Consider the following 14872-nt stretch of genomic DNA (forward strand, 5'->3'; position numbering starts at 1 on the left):
ATTTACCCCCCACTGGTGTCTGTGAGATCTTTGGAACAGTGGGCTGTAAAAAAATTTTTTTAATTTGCACAGCCCACTGTTCCAAAGATCTGTCAGACACCAGTGGGGTGTAAATTCTCACTGCGACCCTCATTACATTCCATGAGGGGTGTAGTTTCCCAAATGGGGTCACATGTGTTTTTTTTTTTTTTTTTTTTTGCGTTTGTCAAAACCGCTGTAACAATCAGCCACCCCTGTGCAAATCACCTCAAATGTACATGGTGCACTCTCCCTTCTGGGCCTTGTTGTGCGCCCCAGAGCACTTTGCGCCCACATATGGGGTATCTCCGTAGTCGGGAGAAATTGCATTACAAATTTTGGGGGGCTTTTTTCCCCTTTTACCTCTTGTCAAAATGAAAAGTATAGGGCAACACCAGCATGTTAGTGTAAAAATGTATTTCTTTACACTAACATGCTGGTGTAGACCCCAACTTCACCTTTTCATAAGGGGTGAAAGGAGAAAAAGCCCCCCAAAATTTGTTAGGCAATTTCTCCCGAGTACGGCGATACCCCATATGTGGCCCTAAACTGTTGCCTTGAAATACAACAGGGCTCCAAAGTGAGAGAGCGCCATGTGCATTTGAGGCCTGAATTAGGGATTTGCATAGGGGTGGACATAGGGGTATTGTACGCCAGTGATTCCCAAACAGGGTGCCTCCAGCTGTTGCAAAACTCCCAGCATGCTTGGACAGTCAACGGCTGTCCGGCAATACTGGGAGTTGTTGTTTTTTAACAGCTGGAGGCTCCACTTTGGAAACAGTGGCGTACCAGACGTTTTTAATTTTTATTGGGGAGAGGAGGGGGGCTGTGTAGGGGTATGTGTATATGTAGTATTTTTTACTTTTTATTTTGTGTTAGTGTAGTGTAGTGTTTTTAGGGTACAGTCACATGGGCGGGGCATTACAGCGAGTTTCCCGCTGCGAGTTTGAGCTGCCGCGCAAAATTTGCTGCATCGCAAACTTGCAGCCTGATACTCACTGTAAGCCCCCTGCCCATGTGAATGTACCCTGTACACTCACAGGGGGGGGGGAACCTCCAGTTGTTGCAAAACTACAACCCAGCATGCACAGTCTATCAGTCTAACAGCTGGAGGCACACGGGTTGGGAAACACTGAGTTAGGAAACAGACAATGTTTCCCAACCAGTGTGCCTCCAGTTGTTGCAAAACCACAACTCCCAAACATTCTCAGCCATGCTGGAAGTAGTAGTTCGGCAACATCTTTAGAGCCATATGTTGCCGAACTACAACTCCCAGCATGCTTGGAGTTGTAGTTTTGCAACATCTGGAGGACTACAGTTTGCAGACCACTAATACAGTGGTTCGCAATCTGTGCCCTTCCAGATGTTGCAAAACTACAACTCCCAGTATGCCAAAACTGTCCAGGCATGCTGGGAGTTGTAGTTCTGCAACATCTGAAGGGCCAGATGTTACAGAACTACAACTCCCAGCATGTCTGGACAGTAAGGGCATGCTGAGGATGTGTAGTTTTGCAACATCTGGAAGGGCACAGTGGTCTCCAAACTCTGGACCTCCAGATGTCTGGGCATGCTGGGAGTTGTAGTGTAAGAGGACCAGATGGAGCAGTCCAGATCGCTTTACGGCGGTCTGGACTGCTGCATAGGTCCCGCAATGCCGCCGAAGATCCACTCACCTGTCGCCACCGCCGCCGTCTGCGCCGCCGGGATCCGGGTCTTCAGGGACGAGGTAAGTACCAGGGCCGGTCCCCAGCACTCCCCCGTCCCCCGCCGCATCCTCCGGTCTTCCTCCCGTTCTCTCCGGACTTTCAGGAGCCGGGCATGGTGGGAGGAAGTAACCGCCCCCCCTGCGATTGGTCAGTTAGCTAACCGAAGAATCGCAGGGGATAGGAGGAGGTGGCAGGCTTGCCACCTCGCTCCTATACTTTAGCATGGTCCTGGCTGTCTGTGACAGCCGGGATCATGCAAAATTACCGGGTGGTCGGGTCCCAGAGACCCGATCAGCCCGGTATCGCCGCAGATCGCAGGGACGATTTCCCTCGCGATTTGCAGCGATCACCGACAGCAGGCATCCGCTTCCGATCTCTGCCCGGGGCGCGGCAGAGACCGGAGAAACACCAGGACATACTAGTACGTCCTCGGTCCTTAAAGCCCAGGGTGCCAGGACGTTCTAGTACGTCCTGGGTCCTTAAGGGGTTAAGAGGTTAAAGGGGTATTCCGGGATTTTTTTTTTATTTGACTATGCTACAGGGGCTGTAAAGTTAGTGTAGTTCATAATATAGTTTCTTTACCTATGTGTGACGGTTTTCTCACAATTCTTATGTGATTTTCACCCCAATATTTATTTTTAGTAGCATACAAAATGACTGTTGTCTCAGAATTTTTCCCAGCTTGCAATGCGGTCGAGACCTGACTCACTAGTCATCTGATGACAGGGAGCCTGTCTGCTTCAATGGGTGGAGGGATCAATCTGCAACTAATGCTGCAACAGCTGTAGGCATCCTGATTGAATACCACAGGTCTGCAGCTCATTTAGTTTCAATGGGTGAGGTAGCTGATGTGTGGGAAGGAGGAAAATGGAATCATGGGATTTGTAGGCAAACAAGAAAACAGGAAATACAAGTTCACAGAAAGCTAGCCACAGTGTTATGGTAATCTCACAACATAGCCATTTAGCCCAAGACAAGCACAGATCCTTCCTAAGCATGTCCATTACTGTCTGCCAGGTACGTACTAAAATCACCTTATGCTGGATAACCCCTTTAAAATAAGTAATAATTAGGGATGCACCGATATATCGGCGGCCGATACATATCGGGCGAAAATAGCTATTTCGGGGAAATGCCGAAACAACAAAAAATTTGCCGATAATGACCCACCTCCCCTGCCTGCCCACAGCACAAGTTACAAACATTGCCAGTGGCAGAAGCACTCGGTGGGGGTGCAGGGGGGCCGGGCGCAAGATCTGGGGGGGGGGGCGCGCTCTCCGGGATAGGAATACTTCTTTTACTTCTTTTTATGTGCCCGGGCCGGCTCCCGTGTGTGGCTGCAGGAGGGGGCCGACCAGAGCATATAAAACCTAATACTGTATACTAAAAACCAGGGGGCCTCCAGCTGTTGTGAAACTACAACTCCCAGCATGCCCGGACCGGCAAAGTCTGTCCGGGCATGCTGGGAGTTGTAGTTTCACAACAGCTGGAGGCCCCCTGGTTTTTAGTATACAGTATTAGTTTTTATATGCTCTGGTCGGCCCACGCCTGCAGCCACACACGGGAGCCGGCCCGGGCACATAAAAAGAAGTATTCCTATCCCGGACATCCTTGTGTCCCGAAAAATCTTTTCGGGACATAAGGATGTCCGCCGGTCACTCACAATTCCCCGGCATCCTCCTGCGCTCCTCCTTCGGTCCTTCGCTTCTCCGCCTCTATGGTTGTACGCACGGGACGTCACTGACGTCCCGTGCGTACAACCATAGAGACGCAGGAGGACCGCAGGATCGTCGCAGGAGAACGCGCGCTGGCCGGGCCTGGTAATTGACCGGCGGCGCGTCATCTTCTTCAGTGTTTCGGTCACCGCTCCTTTGGTCCCGGCACCTACTGCTATGGTCCATAGGCCATAGCAGTAGATGTGACCCCGGGCTGGAGGAGCGGTGACCGGAACACTGTGGGGGCAGCAGTACAGACATACAGCCTCCAGCCATACACTGTATATGGCTGGAAGCTGTATGTCTGTGGGGTGGGGGGAAACTGCCTACTAATTTGTGGGGGAACTGCTGACCTAATGTGGGGGGGAGCTGCCTACAAATATGGGGGGGAGCTGCCTACAAATGTGGGGGGAGCTGCCTAATATTGTGGGGGGGGGCTGCCTACAAATGTGGGGGGAGCTGCCTAATATTGTTGGGGTGGAGCTGCCTAATATTGTGGGGAGGGGAGCTGCCTACAAATGTGGGGGGAGCTGCCTAATATTGTTGGGGGGAGCTGCCTAATATTGTTGGGGGGAACTGCCTAATATTGTGGGGTGGAGCTGCCTACAAATGTAGGGGGAGCTGCCTAATATTGTTGGGGGGAGCTGCCTGATATTGTGGGGGAACCTGCCTACTATTGTGGGGGAACTACTGACCTAATGTGGGGGGGAGCTGCCTACAAATGTGGGGGGAGCTGCCTAATATTGTTGGGGGGAGCTGCCTAATATTGTGGGGGAACTGCCTACGATTGTGGGGAACCTGCCTACTATTGTGGGGAAAATGCTGACCTAATGTGGGGGAGCTGCCTACTATTGTGGGGGAGCTGCCTACTATTGTGGGGGAGCTGCCTATTAATGTGGGGGAACTCCCGACCTAATGTGGGGGAGCTGGCAATCTAATGTGGGGGAATCTAATCTAATGAGCGGAGCGCTGCATTTTACCAGAAGACGGGTAGAAGTCATTTTCGGTATCGGTTTCGGCCGGACATTTTTTTTTATTTCGGTTTCGTTTCGGTTCTGAAATTTCCATTTTGGTGCACCTCTAGTAATAATGATGTGGTAGCCAAGTACGGGATGGTGTTGCCTCGTACCTTCCTGCCCTGTAAGGCAGTGTCCCTCAGTGTCCCCAAGGCCCCCTGCAGTTGTTTCCCCATTTGTACCATGAGATTGTTACCCAGGAGGTATCTATGACCAGCTGACCACAAGGATGACCTATGGGCTCCCTGCTAGTATCCCCCATAAAAGCCCTGGGTTGAGCTAGCTTCACTTTCTTGTTGCTGAGGTCCAGTGCAGTAAAGTCGTACCTAGTGTGTGTGTCCAGAGTAGTGGAGGCCTCAAGTCAAGTCTGCAGCCACAAGTCAAGTGCAAATAAGCTCAAGTCACCGTCCTGTCAGTCACAAGTCGATCATCTGTCTACTCAGTGTGACCTGCACAAAATTCTCTCGTCTAACTACAATTCCCAGCAAGCTTGCGAGGTCTCTGTGTCACTGGTCACCTCTTTGGGCCCTGGCTGTACTGCATAGACTGTACCAACTGTCTACCCTGAGTAAAGCTACCGTTGTCCATAACTTGGCATCGATGTCTTCATTGCCTTGTGCCTAGCCCAGGATCCAGCAGTATATCTTCGAGTGGTTAAGGCTAAACCATGCCCTGGCGTCATGAACACAATGGGTTAATATCATCTGCTCCTAGGGTAACGACATCTGCCATTTGCATCACACCCCGCCATACCACAATGAAATTTGTTGACTTGTTGAATCTCATGCTGGATTGTGTGTAAGGACAGGACAAATTGGCCCATATTTATCAATCTGCATGAGACAAAATGTGTGCATTGCTCACAGAAACCACTCACAGCTCAGGTTAAAGGGGTTATCCAGGAAAAAACTTTTTTTTCATATATATCAACTGGCTCTAGAAGGTTAATCGGATTTGTAAATTACTTCTATTTAAAAAAATCTTAATCCTTTCAGTACCTATGAGCTGCCTAAGTTGAGTTGTTCTTTTCTGTCTAAGTGCTCTTTGATGACACCTGTCTCGGGAACTGTCCAGAGTAGAAGCAAATCCAAATAGCAAACCTCTTCTGCTCTGTTCAGTTTCTAAGACAAGCAGAGATGTCGGCAGAGAGCACGGTTGCCAGACAGGACAGGTTTTGATAAATCTCCCCTATGGATTTTAATCCCTTCCCAAGATATCATTATGACAAACCTGATAAATATTTGCAGCTAGCTGTATCTATTTATTTAAATATGGATAGTTTGGGGTATGATATACAGTTTATAAAATTTAGATGGTTAATTTCCTGACCATTGTTTTTTTTCTCTCAGGTGGAAGCACATGGTCTTCATAATTTAACTCACTTTGACTTTCCTGGAGGGAATGCATCCATGGATTCTGACATGTGGGCAGAGATGACCATGGAGGAGAGACTACGTTCTAATATAACTGCTTACTTGGACTTTGAAAGACGATTGATGCAAGTGATAGAAGAACAGGGTGACAACCTCTTGCAAAGAGAGGGTACTCTCCATAGTGGTCTTCGTGGCATTCTAAGACAAGTGTCGGCCTTGAGGTGCCATCTTGAGCACCTTGGAACAACAATGGGCCTTGAGAAAGAATTAGGTAAAGGTATAGATGAGGTGGATAGATCGTCAGGGGGAGTCTTTGAAAGGAAGGTCAGGGGTTATCATGTTTTGAGGGATCTGGAAGTCTGGGCACTGCGAAGCGTCAGAGACATAAGAAAGTTGCAAAGGGAGAAAGGAAACCTGGCTATCAGGGCGGAGACATCTACAGAAACAAGTGAACAATGAATTATAGGTAGAACTTAAACAGAGGGTACACGAATGACTCAAGAAAAGACAAGACGCAGGTTTGACTCATTACATAAGGTGTGTGTGGGTGTAAGGAAGTAAATTCTATGTGGCCAATCCATTTTACTCAACAAAATATTTAATTCAGGAAGACAAGTTAGTAATACTAGCACAAGTTGCAGGGTTGTGTGCTTGTGATTTAACCCATGTTTTTGTGCTGCAAAGCTCCACATCAATCCCGTTTCTCTTTATATAGCCATTACATTAAAGGAAATCTTTTTCATTACCAGCCCATGTCATAGAGGCAGCAGCAGTACACCTCCTTCCGTGCTAGAGGCTCAGCCCTGCACATCAATCATGATAGGTGGGAGGATGCGTGCTGCTTCCACTCGGCCCAACCTCTATGACACTTAAGCTGGTGATAAAAAGGGCGATTTTATTAGTTTAAAAACAGCGATCAACGGCATTAAAGGGGTACTCCAGTGGAAAACATTTTTTTTTTAAATCAACTGGTGCCAAAAAGTTAAACAGATTTGTAAATTACTTCTATTTAACCCCTTCAGGACGCAGAGCGTACCTGCTATGATGTGGGGTCACGGGCTGGCCCTGCATCATAGTGGGGTGGTCCAGACGGCTATCAACGGCTGGGACCCGTGTCTATGCCGGACATCCCCGATCACCACTTCTAAAATGAAAAAAAGCATTCTCGGGCAGCTCAGTCGAGCTGATCGGGATCACCACGGTGAAACTGCAGTGTCCCCATCAGCTTACAGGATGAGGGGAAGGCCCTTACCTGCCTCCTCTCCATCCAATCTCCTCTGCGATGCTCCAGGCTGGCTCACCAGGTTGGAGCAATCAAGCGCAGATAACACTGATCAATGCTATGCTATGGCAGATTGCATGTAATAATCAGAAGATTGCATGTAATAATCCCCTATGGGGACAAAAAAAAATGGTGTAAAAAAAAAAATGTTAATAAATGTGAATAAACCCCTTCCATACTAAAAGTTGAAATCACCTCCCCCCCCCCCTTTTCACAAATTCCATATAAAAGTAAGTAAACATAATAAAAGAATCTTATCCTATCCTTTGGATAGTGGATACGATGTCTAAGCTCTGGAGTACCCCTTAAATTAGCCTGTACGGGGACATCTAGTGGCCCCTATTATAATGGGCCAAAACCTAGGTAATAGCATCAACAGGACTAAATTAGAGAACATTTTGTAATTGCTTGATCTGAACATGGCAATATTTTTTGTTGGGGACAGTGCCTCTTTAAGGGGGGCAGACTGATTAACAAAATAAAAAAAAGACAGTACTCACCCTATTGATCCTTCTTGTCCTCATCTCAACCCACAGAAAATGTCCGCTCAACTTATTACTATCTGCAGTGGTGACTCAGCTTTTTCATTAATTAACTAAGTGGGCATTTCCCGTGTGTCAAAATAGGGACCAAAAGATGAGGCTAAGTGGGCACCCTGGCACCATCAAAACAACAGTGGTGGATCAGTGAGTTGAGTAATGTGTTTTTTTGTTAGTTTGTTCTACTCAGTCTTTTTTATTTTTTTAACCAATCTTTCATCCTTCCAGACAACCCCTTTAAAGGGCTACTCCACTGGAAAACATATTTTCTTTTAAATCAACTGGTGACAGAAAGTTATACAGAATTGTAAATTACTTCTATTAAAAAATCCCTATTAAAGAAAAGAACTTCCTGTGTATTATACAGCATCTGATAAGCACTGGAAGGATTGGGATTTTTTTTTTTTTTTTTTTCAAATCTTTATTTAGTTTTTTCAACCAATATAAGACAAAGTTGTGAAGCATAAATTGACAAAGCTGTAAATCAACATTGCTTGAGCATGAATCGAAAAAGTCAATACCTTCGAAGATACAATGAACTCCTGTTCACAATCTAAGGCAACTAAAGGTGCTGTCATATGGGTATACATTTCTTAATATGAATTAGAAGTAATCTGTCTAGCGTTACCTCAAACTGCGTCAAAGGGCAGCGGTAAAAAGACGTTCTGTGTATCTTTCACTTATCGAATTAAATCAACAAACTATTGAAAGTCATTTGTATCTAAATTGCTAAGGTAAACAATTAGCGAGTAGGAAAGAAAAAGAAGAGAGTTAAAGTGAAAGGTATAGGAGAACGAGTAGGAGATGAGAGAAAAGTGGAGGAAAGGGGGGGGGGAAAGGGGGGGTGAAGGGTAGGTCAATGGACTATGTCATGGGTCTACTGATTGCACTGGGATACTGAGGTGTCACCAGCTCCTGCTGTGTCAATATTTGCCTGTATTGTCTCCTTGAAGTGAATCCAAGGGTACCACGTTTTGAAGTATTTGTCGTATGAGCGGATACTCCAGCTAGATAGTTCTTCTAATCTACAAATACTGGCTACCTTTGCTAGCCATTCTTGCAAAGTTGGGGGATTAGGCTGTCTCCAGTGGAGAGGTATTAATAATTTTGCCGCTGCCAACAGATGAGCCAGAAGTGAGTGTTTGTGCAGGGTATTTCCCCCATGGGGTAAGCCCAAGAGCACTAGCTGTGGGGTCAAGTGTACTTTTCTGCCCAGAATCAAGTCTATGTGTTGTCCCACTGCCTTCCAATAATCAGTGATTGACGGGCAAGTCCACCACAAGTGTGATAGAGAGCCAGTTTGCTTACAGTCTCTCCAACATTCACTTGTAGGGGAGAGCCCCCAATTATATAATCGTTCAGGGGTCCTATACCATCTTGAGATGAGCTTAAAGTGGTTTTCTTGGAGTTTCACACATCTTGAAAAGCCATGGGAGTTTTTTAACACCACTGACTTTTCCTCCGTCGTCAGTGACAAACCCAATTCTTTCTCCCAGGACAATGGGTACAAAGGATAAGCATTTCCCCCTTCTCTATTGATATGGGAACGAATAAATGGGAGTCTAATTTTAGATTCCGCTGCTGACTGCGATGCTGTCTCCAACCAAGTGGGGTCTTTCCTGACGACGTACACCTTGAGCAATGCCCGGCACATGCCCTGTATAGCCTGTATGTGTAGAAAGTGTAGAGTTCTATTCGGTAGAAGGAAATGTAGTAACTCTTGAGTTGGGGGTGAGTTTTCCAGGCATATGTCTTTGATTGGGATAGAATTTAATTTGGACCAAATGTCAGATTGTGCATGTGTTGAGTGAGGTAAGATGCTTGGAATCAAAGAGCCGGGTAGTAAGGGTGAGATTGTGTGCGAGGTGAAGGCGTCCCACTGTCTCTGTTTGTCATAGGCCTGTTTCACCGTCAATGTACCTACTAGCAGAGGGTTTGAAATCTTTGATATGAGGTTCCGTGTGGGCAGCCATGTAGCTTGGAGGTCGGACACACCAGGTGAAGGATTGGGATTTTTTAATAGAAGTAATTTGCAAATCTGTTTAACTTTCTGGCACCAGTTGATTTAAAAGAAAATGTTTTCCAGTGGAGTACCCCTTTAAGGAAAGTTTATCAATTGCTTCAATAGTATTTGCTTAACACAATCTTTAGTAATTTTATTGTGTAAAAAGAGTGAGTATATGTAAAGCGCTGTATAAGTAAAATGAAGCTGTGACTGTTCTAAAGATAAATACATATTATGATATCAGCACTGGATTGAAACAGAATTTGCACTTTAAGCAGTTCTGTTTTTACATTTATTTGTTAATGATGTGTTCTATAAGCATTATTGTTGTAAATTATTTCTACAAATAAGCTTTAATAGCTCATTTGTTGGCTGCCTCTAAATGCTATCCACAGTTTGCCCAAGCTAGCTATGTGAGTACTTTGGCAATGATTTAGGTTATATGTGCACTTTAAAAGAGATATCCATCAAAAAGTTACTTATCCCCTATCCACAGGATAGGGGGTAAGTAACTGATAACGGAGGGGTCCGACCATAGGGACCCCCACAATCTCCTGAAAGGGCCCCGGCGCTCAGTGAGAAGTGCACGCTGCAGGTGCCGAAAAGATTTGAGTACAGCACTCGGGCATTATCACTGCTCCCATAAAAATGAATTAAGCATGTGCCGTCTACCAGTAGACAACACGGGCTCCTCACTAAAATAGAGCTGTCCCAACGGTAGGACCCCCGCAATCAGCTACTTATCCCCTATCCCGTGGATAGAGGATAAGTAAATTTTTGCTTGAATTCTCCTTTAATGACCCAAGAAGTCTGTTGCTACTGTGCAGGAAATAGCAAAAAATTGAGTTGTGCTTACTTACTGGAAATAACATAAGCAATGATTGGATTCACTGGACTTCCATATTAGAGAAAGCTGTTGCAGTGCAGGACAGTATATATCAGAAACTGATTGATTGTTTTTTTTTTGTTTTTTATTGCGCTAAGCAAATTTGAAAATGCAAGTTATGATATAAGAAATAAATAAACAATGAACTCTGCAAGTGTTGACGTATCATTCATATTTTAACATTTACGGTCATGGGAAAATGTAAGTACACACATACATACTGTATATATATTTAGAGATAAGGCTATATGAATATTTGTAAGGCAGAAAAAAGACTTATGTCCATCTAATGAAGACCATTATTGTGCTGTGTTTATCCAGAGGTTGGGGGAGGGAGCTAAAGGGTAAAGTGTTAAGTGTAAAGTGGTAACAGGGTGGCCCCAACCACAGTGGTGAACCCTAGATTAAAAAGTAAGGGATAAAACAATACACCTTAAGGGAGATATGACAATAAATACAGGCTAGAGCACACTAGTAGTAAATCAGAATGCTCTCCTAAGTAATTCAAAAGGCTAACTATACGTTCCACTAATACCCACAGAGTATTAGAATATGTATGTCTCTTCCAGAGGTTATGTTTCAATTATTCTTATTGAGGTTCCAACACATGTCCCCTGTCATATAAGTCCAGGTTCATCAGGGAACCTTTACTCAACAAAAATAGTACAGACAGACAAGGTCCACAAAAGACACAAGATGACTGTGTGACCCCATTCATAGAAGTCCGGAATTTAAAACCAAAGATAAGTCTGTGGTATGTAGGTATATATACATTGTGACCAACCAGTATATTATTATTATTGGCTGATGCAGTGATAGCCAGTGTACTCAATGATAGCAATGCCTAGGGAATTGCCACAATATATACATTAACACTTTTACTGTGCAGCATCATCAACATTCTATTTTAATAGTTCGAACATTTCTGCACGCGACCATACCAAATATTTTTTTTAAACGTTTTTTTTGTAATGGAAAAAGGAGGGTGAATAACATTTTTAATAGGGGAGGTGCCATTAGAAACGGTCACATATATGCACCAGCCCAGGAGCAGTTTGGCATAAGCAACCGGACTCAGTGCCCCTGAGCTGGTGGAAGCAAGTGTAAAGATTAAATAGTTCTTAGGACAAATTTCAGAAATCTGATGACAAACTCATTATGGGGACAGGGATGGATACTGAGGTCTTTGAGAAAGAAGCATATCCCTTCCAGTCCCACTTCATGAGGGATAAAGCTGTGTAGTGCCTCCACATCAATAGAGCAGAGCCTGGAACCTTTCTCAAGAGTCACGTTCTAATTTCAAAAACAAGTCTGTCGTATCTCTAATATACTAGAACGAATGGGCATAGAATTTGGTCTAGGTAGATACCTATGTTTTTGTGAGATTATTAATCCTGGACACAAATGATCTGCATTTGAGTGGTACCAGGCCTTTGTTTACCTTTGGCAATAACCTTTTGACAGTTAAAGTTTTCCGATAAATGAGATGTCAGAGATAGAAAGGCCTGCTTCTTTGGCCTTGCTGTTTTGTCATACCTTTCCACCTTCTGGTTTATTGTTTTATCTCTCACTTTATTTTAACTTGGGGTCCATCGTCATAGAAACATAGAATGTGTTGGCAGATAAGAACCATTTGGCCCATCTAGTCTGCTCAATAATCTGAATCCTATCAATAGTCCCTGGCCCTATGTTATATGAAGGATATCCTTATGCTTATCCCATGGATGCTCAAACTCCTCCACTGTATTTGCAGCTACCATTTCTGCAGGAAGGCTATTCCATGCATACACTACTCTCTCAGTAAAGTACTACTTCCTAATTTTAAACCTTTGCCCCTCTAATTTAAAATGATGTCCTCTTGTGGTAGTTTTTCTTCTTTTAAATATGCTCTACTCCTTTACAGTGTTGATTCCCTTTATGTTTTTAAAAGTTTCTATCATATCCCCTCTGACTCTTCTTTCTTCCAAGCTATACATGTTAAGGTCCTTTAATCTTTCCTGGTAAGTTTTATCCTGCAATCCATGTACTAGTTTAGTAGCTCTTCTCTGAACTCTCTCTAGAGTATGTGTGTATATATATATATATATATATATATATATCCTTCAGGAGATACGGCCTCCAGTACTGCGCACAATACTCCAAGTGAGGTCTCACCAGTGTTCTGTACAGCAGCATGAACACTTCTCTCTTTCTACTGCTTATACCTCTCCCTATACATCCAAGCATTCTGCTAACATTTCCTGCTGCTCTATTACATTGTCTTCCTACCTTTTAAGTCTTCTGAAATAATTACTCCTAAATTCCTTTCCTCTGATACTGAGGTCAGGACTGTGTCAAATATTCTATATTCTGCCCGAGAGTTTTTACGCCCCAGTTGCATTATCCACATTAAATTTCAGTGGCCGGAGTTCTGACCATTCTTCTAGTTTTCCTAAATCCTTTTCCATTTGGTGTATCCCTCCAGGAACATCAACCTTGTTACAGATCTTTGTGTCATCAGCAAAAAGACACACCTTACCATCTAGTCCTTTTGCAATATCACTAATGAATATATTAAACAAAATTTGTTCCAGTACAGATCCCTGAGGTACCCCACTGGTAACAAGACCTTGCTCTGAATATTCTCCATTGACTACAACCCTCTGTTGTCTGCCACTGCCTAATCCACTCAACAATATGGGAGTTCAAGCTCAATGACTGTAGTTTATTGATAAGTCTTCTATGTGGGACAGTGTCAAAAGCCTTAGCCTTACTAAAATCTAGATATGTGATGTCTACTGCCCCTCCACCATCTATTATTTTAGTCACCCAGTCAAAAAAATCAATAAGATTTGTTTGACATGATCTCCCTGAAGTAAACCCATGTTGTTTTTCATCTTCCAAACCATGGGATTTTAGATGTTCCACGATCCTATCCTTTAGTAGGGTTTCCATTAATTTCCCCACTATTGATGTCAGACTTACTGGCCTATAGTTGCTTGATTCCTCCCTACTACCTTTCTTGTGAATGGGCACAACATTTGCTAATTTCCGGTCTTCAGGGACGACTCATGTTACCAGTGATTGGTTAAATAAATCTGTTAACGGTTTTGCTAGCTCACCACTAAGCTCTTTTAAAGGGGAAAGTTAAACAGATTTGTAAAGTAATTCTATTAAAAAAATCTTAATCCTTCCAGTACTTATTAGCTGCTGAATACTACAGAGGAAATTATTTTCTTTTTGGAACACAGTGCTCTCTGCTGACATCATGACCACAGTGCTCTCTGCTGACATCTCTGTCCATTTTAGGAACTGTTCAGAGCAGCATATGTTTTCTATGGGGATTTTATCCTACTCCGGACAGTTCTTAAAATGGACAGAGGTGTCAACAGAGAGCACTGTGGTCATGATGTCAGCAGAGAGCTGTGTGTTCCAAAAAGAAAAAGATTTCTTCTGTAGTATTCAGCAGCTAATAAGTACTGGAAGGATTAAGATGTTTTAATAGAAGTAATTTACAAATCTGTTTAACTTTCTGGCACCAGTTGATAAAAAATAAACGGAGTACCCCTTTAATAATTTTGGGTGTATCCCATCAGGACCCTGTGACTTATTTGTCTTCACTATAGACAGCAAACATAGAACCTCTTCCTCTGTAAAGACACATGCATCAAACAATTCATTAGTCTTCCTCCCTAATGGAAGTCCCTTTCCTTCTTTTTCAGTATTCATTAAGGCAGTCGGCTAGCCCTTTATTCTCTTCTAAATACCTTCCTTCCTTTGTTTTTAATTTAGTTATTCCTTTTTTAATTTTCCTTTTTTTCATTTATATATCTGAAGAATGTCCTATCCCCTTTTTTCACAGACTGTGCTAGTTTTTCTTCTGCCTGCGCTTTAGAAGTTTTTATAACTTGCTCGGCCTCTTCCTGCTTAATCTTGTAGATTTCCCAATCTTCATTGCTCTGTTTTTTTTTATAATTACTAAATGCTAGCTTTTTGTTTTTTATGATTTTGGGCACTTCTGCTGAATACCACAGTGGTCTCTTCCTTTTTCTGCTTTTACTGATAAGTCTAATGCAATTTTCTGTTGCCTTCAATAATGCGTCTTTTAATTAGTCCCATTTCTCCTGGACTCCATGTAATCCATTTCAGTCTGATAGGGACACATTTATGAGTAATCTCATTTTTTATTTTGTTTTTCTAAAATCCAAAACTTTTTTGTTTTTGTGCGGTGTGACTTCACTGTTCTTATATTAAACCACACTGACTGGTGATCACTAGATCCCAAGCTTTTGCCTACAATTACATCATATACCAAATCCCCATTTGTGAATACCAAATCCAAAATGGCCTCCC

General features: G+C 43.5%; 1 protein-coding gene across 1 annotated transcript in view; it reads left to right on the plus strand.

Annotated features, from left to right (window-relative positions):
• CNTF (ciliary neurotrophic factor) overlaps positions 1-10686 on the plus strand; it is an 81260-nt gene extending 70574 nt beyond the window's left edge. Inside the window, exon 3 of the mRNA XM_056531162.1 lies at positions 5805-10686. Coding sequence (XP_056387137.1) covers positions 5805-6287 — 483 coding nt within the window. The 3' untranslated portion in view covers positions 6288-10686. The remainder of the gene's footprint in view (positions 1-5804) is intronic.
• Positions 10687-14872: the final 4186 nt, after the last annotated feature.

The sequence above is a fragment of the Hyla sarda genome, chromosome 7 (genome assembly GCF_029499605.1).
Source record: "Hyla sarda isolate aHylSar1 chromosome 7, aHylSar1.hap1, whole genome shotgun sequence".
Classification (NCBI taxonomy): domain Eukaryota; kingdom Metazoa; phylum Chordata; class Amphibia; order Anura; family Hylidae; genus Hyla; species Hyla sarda.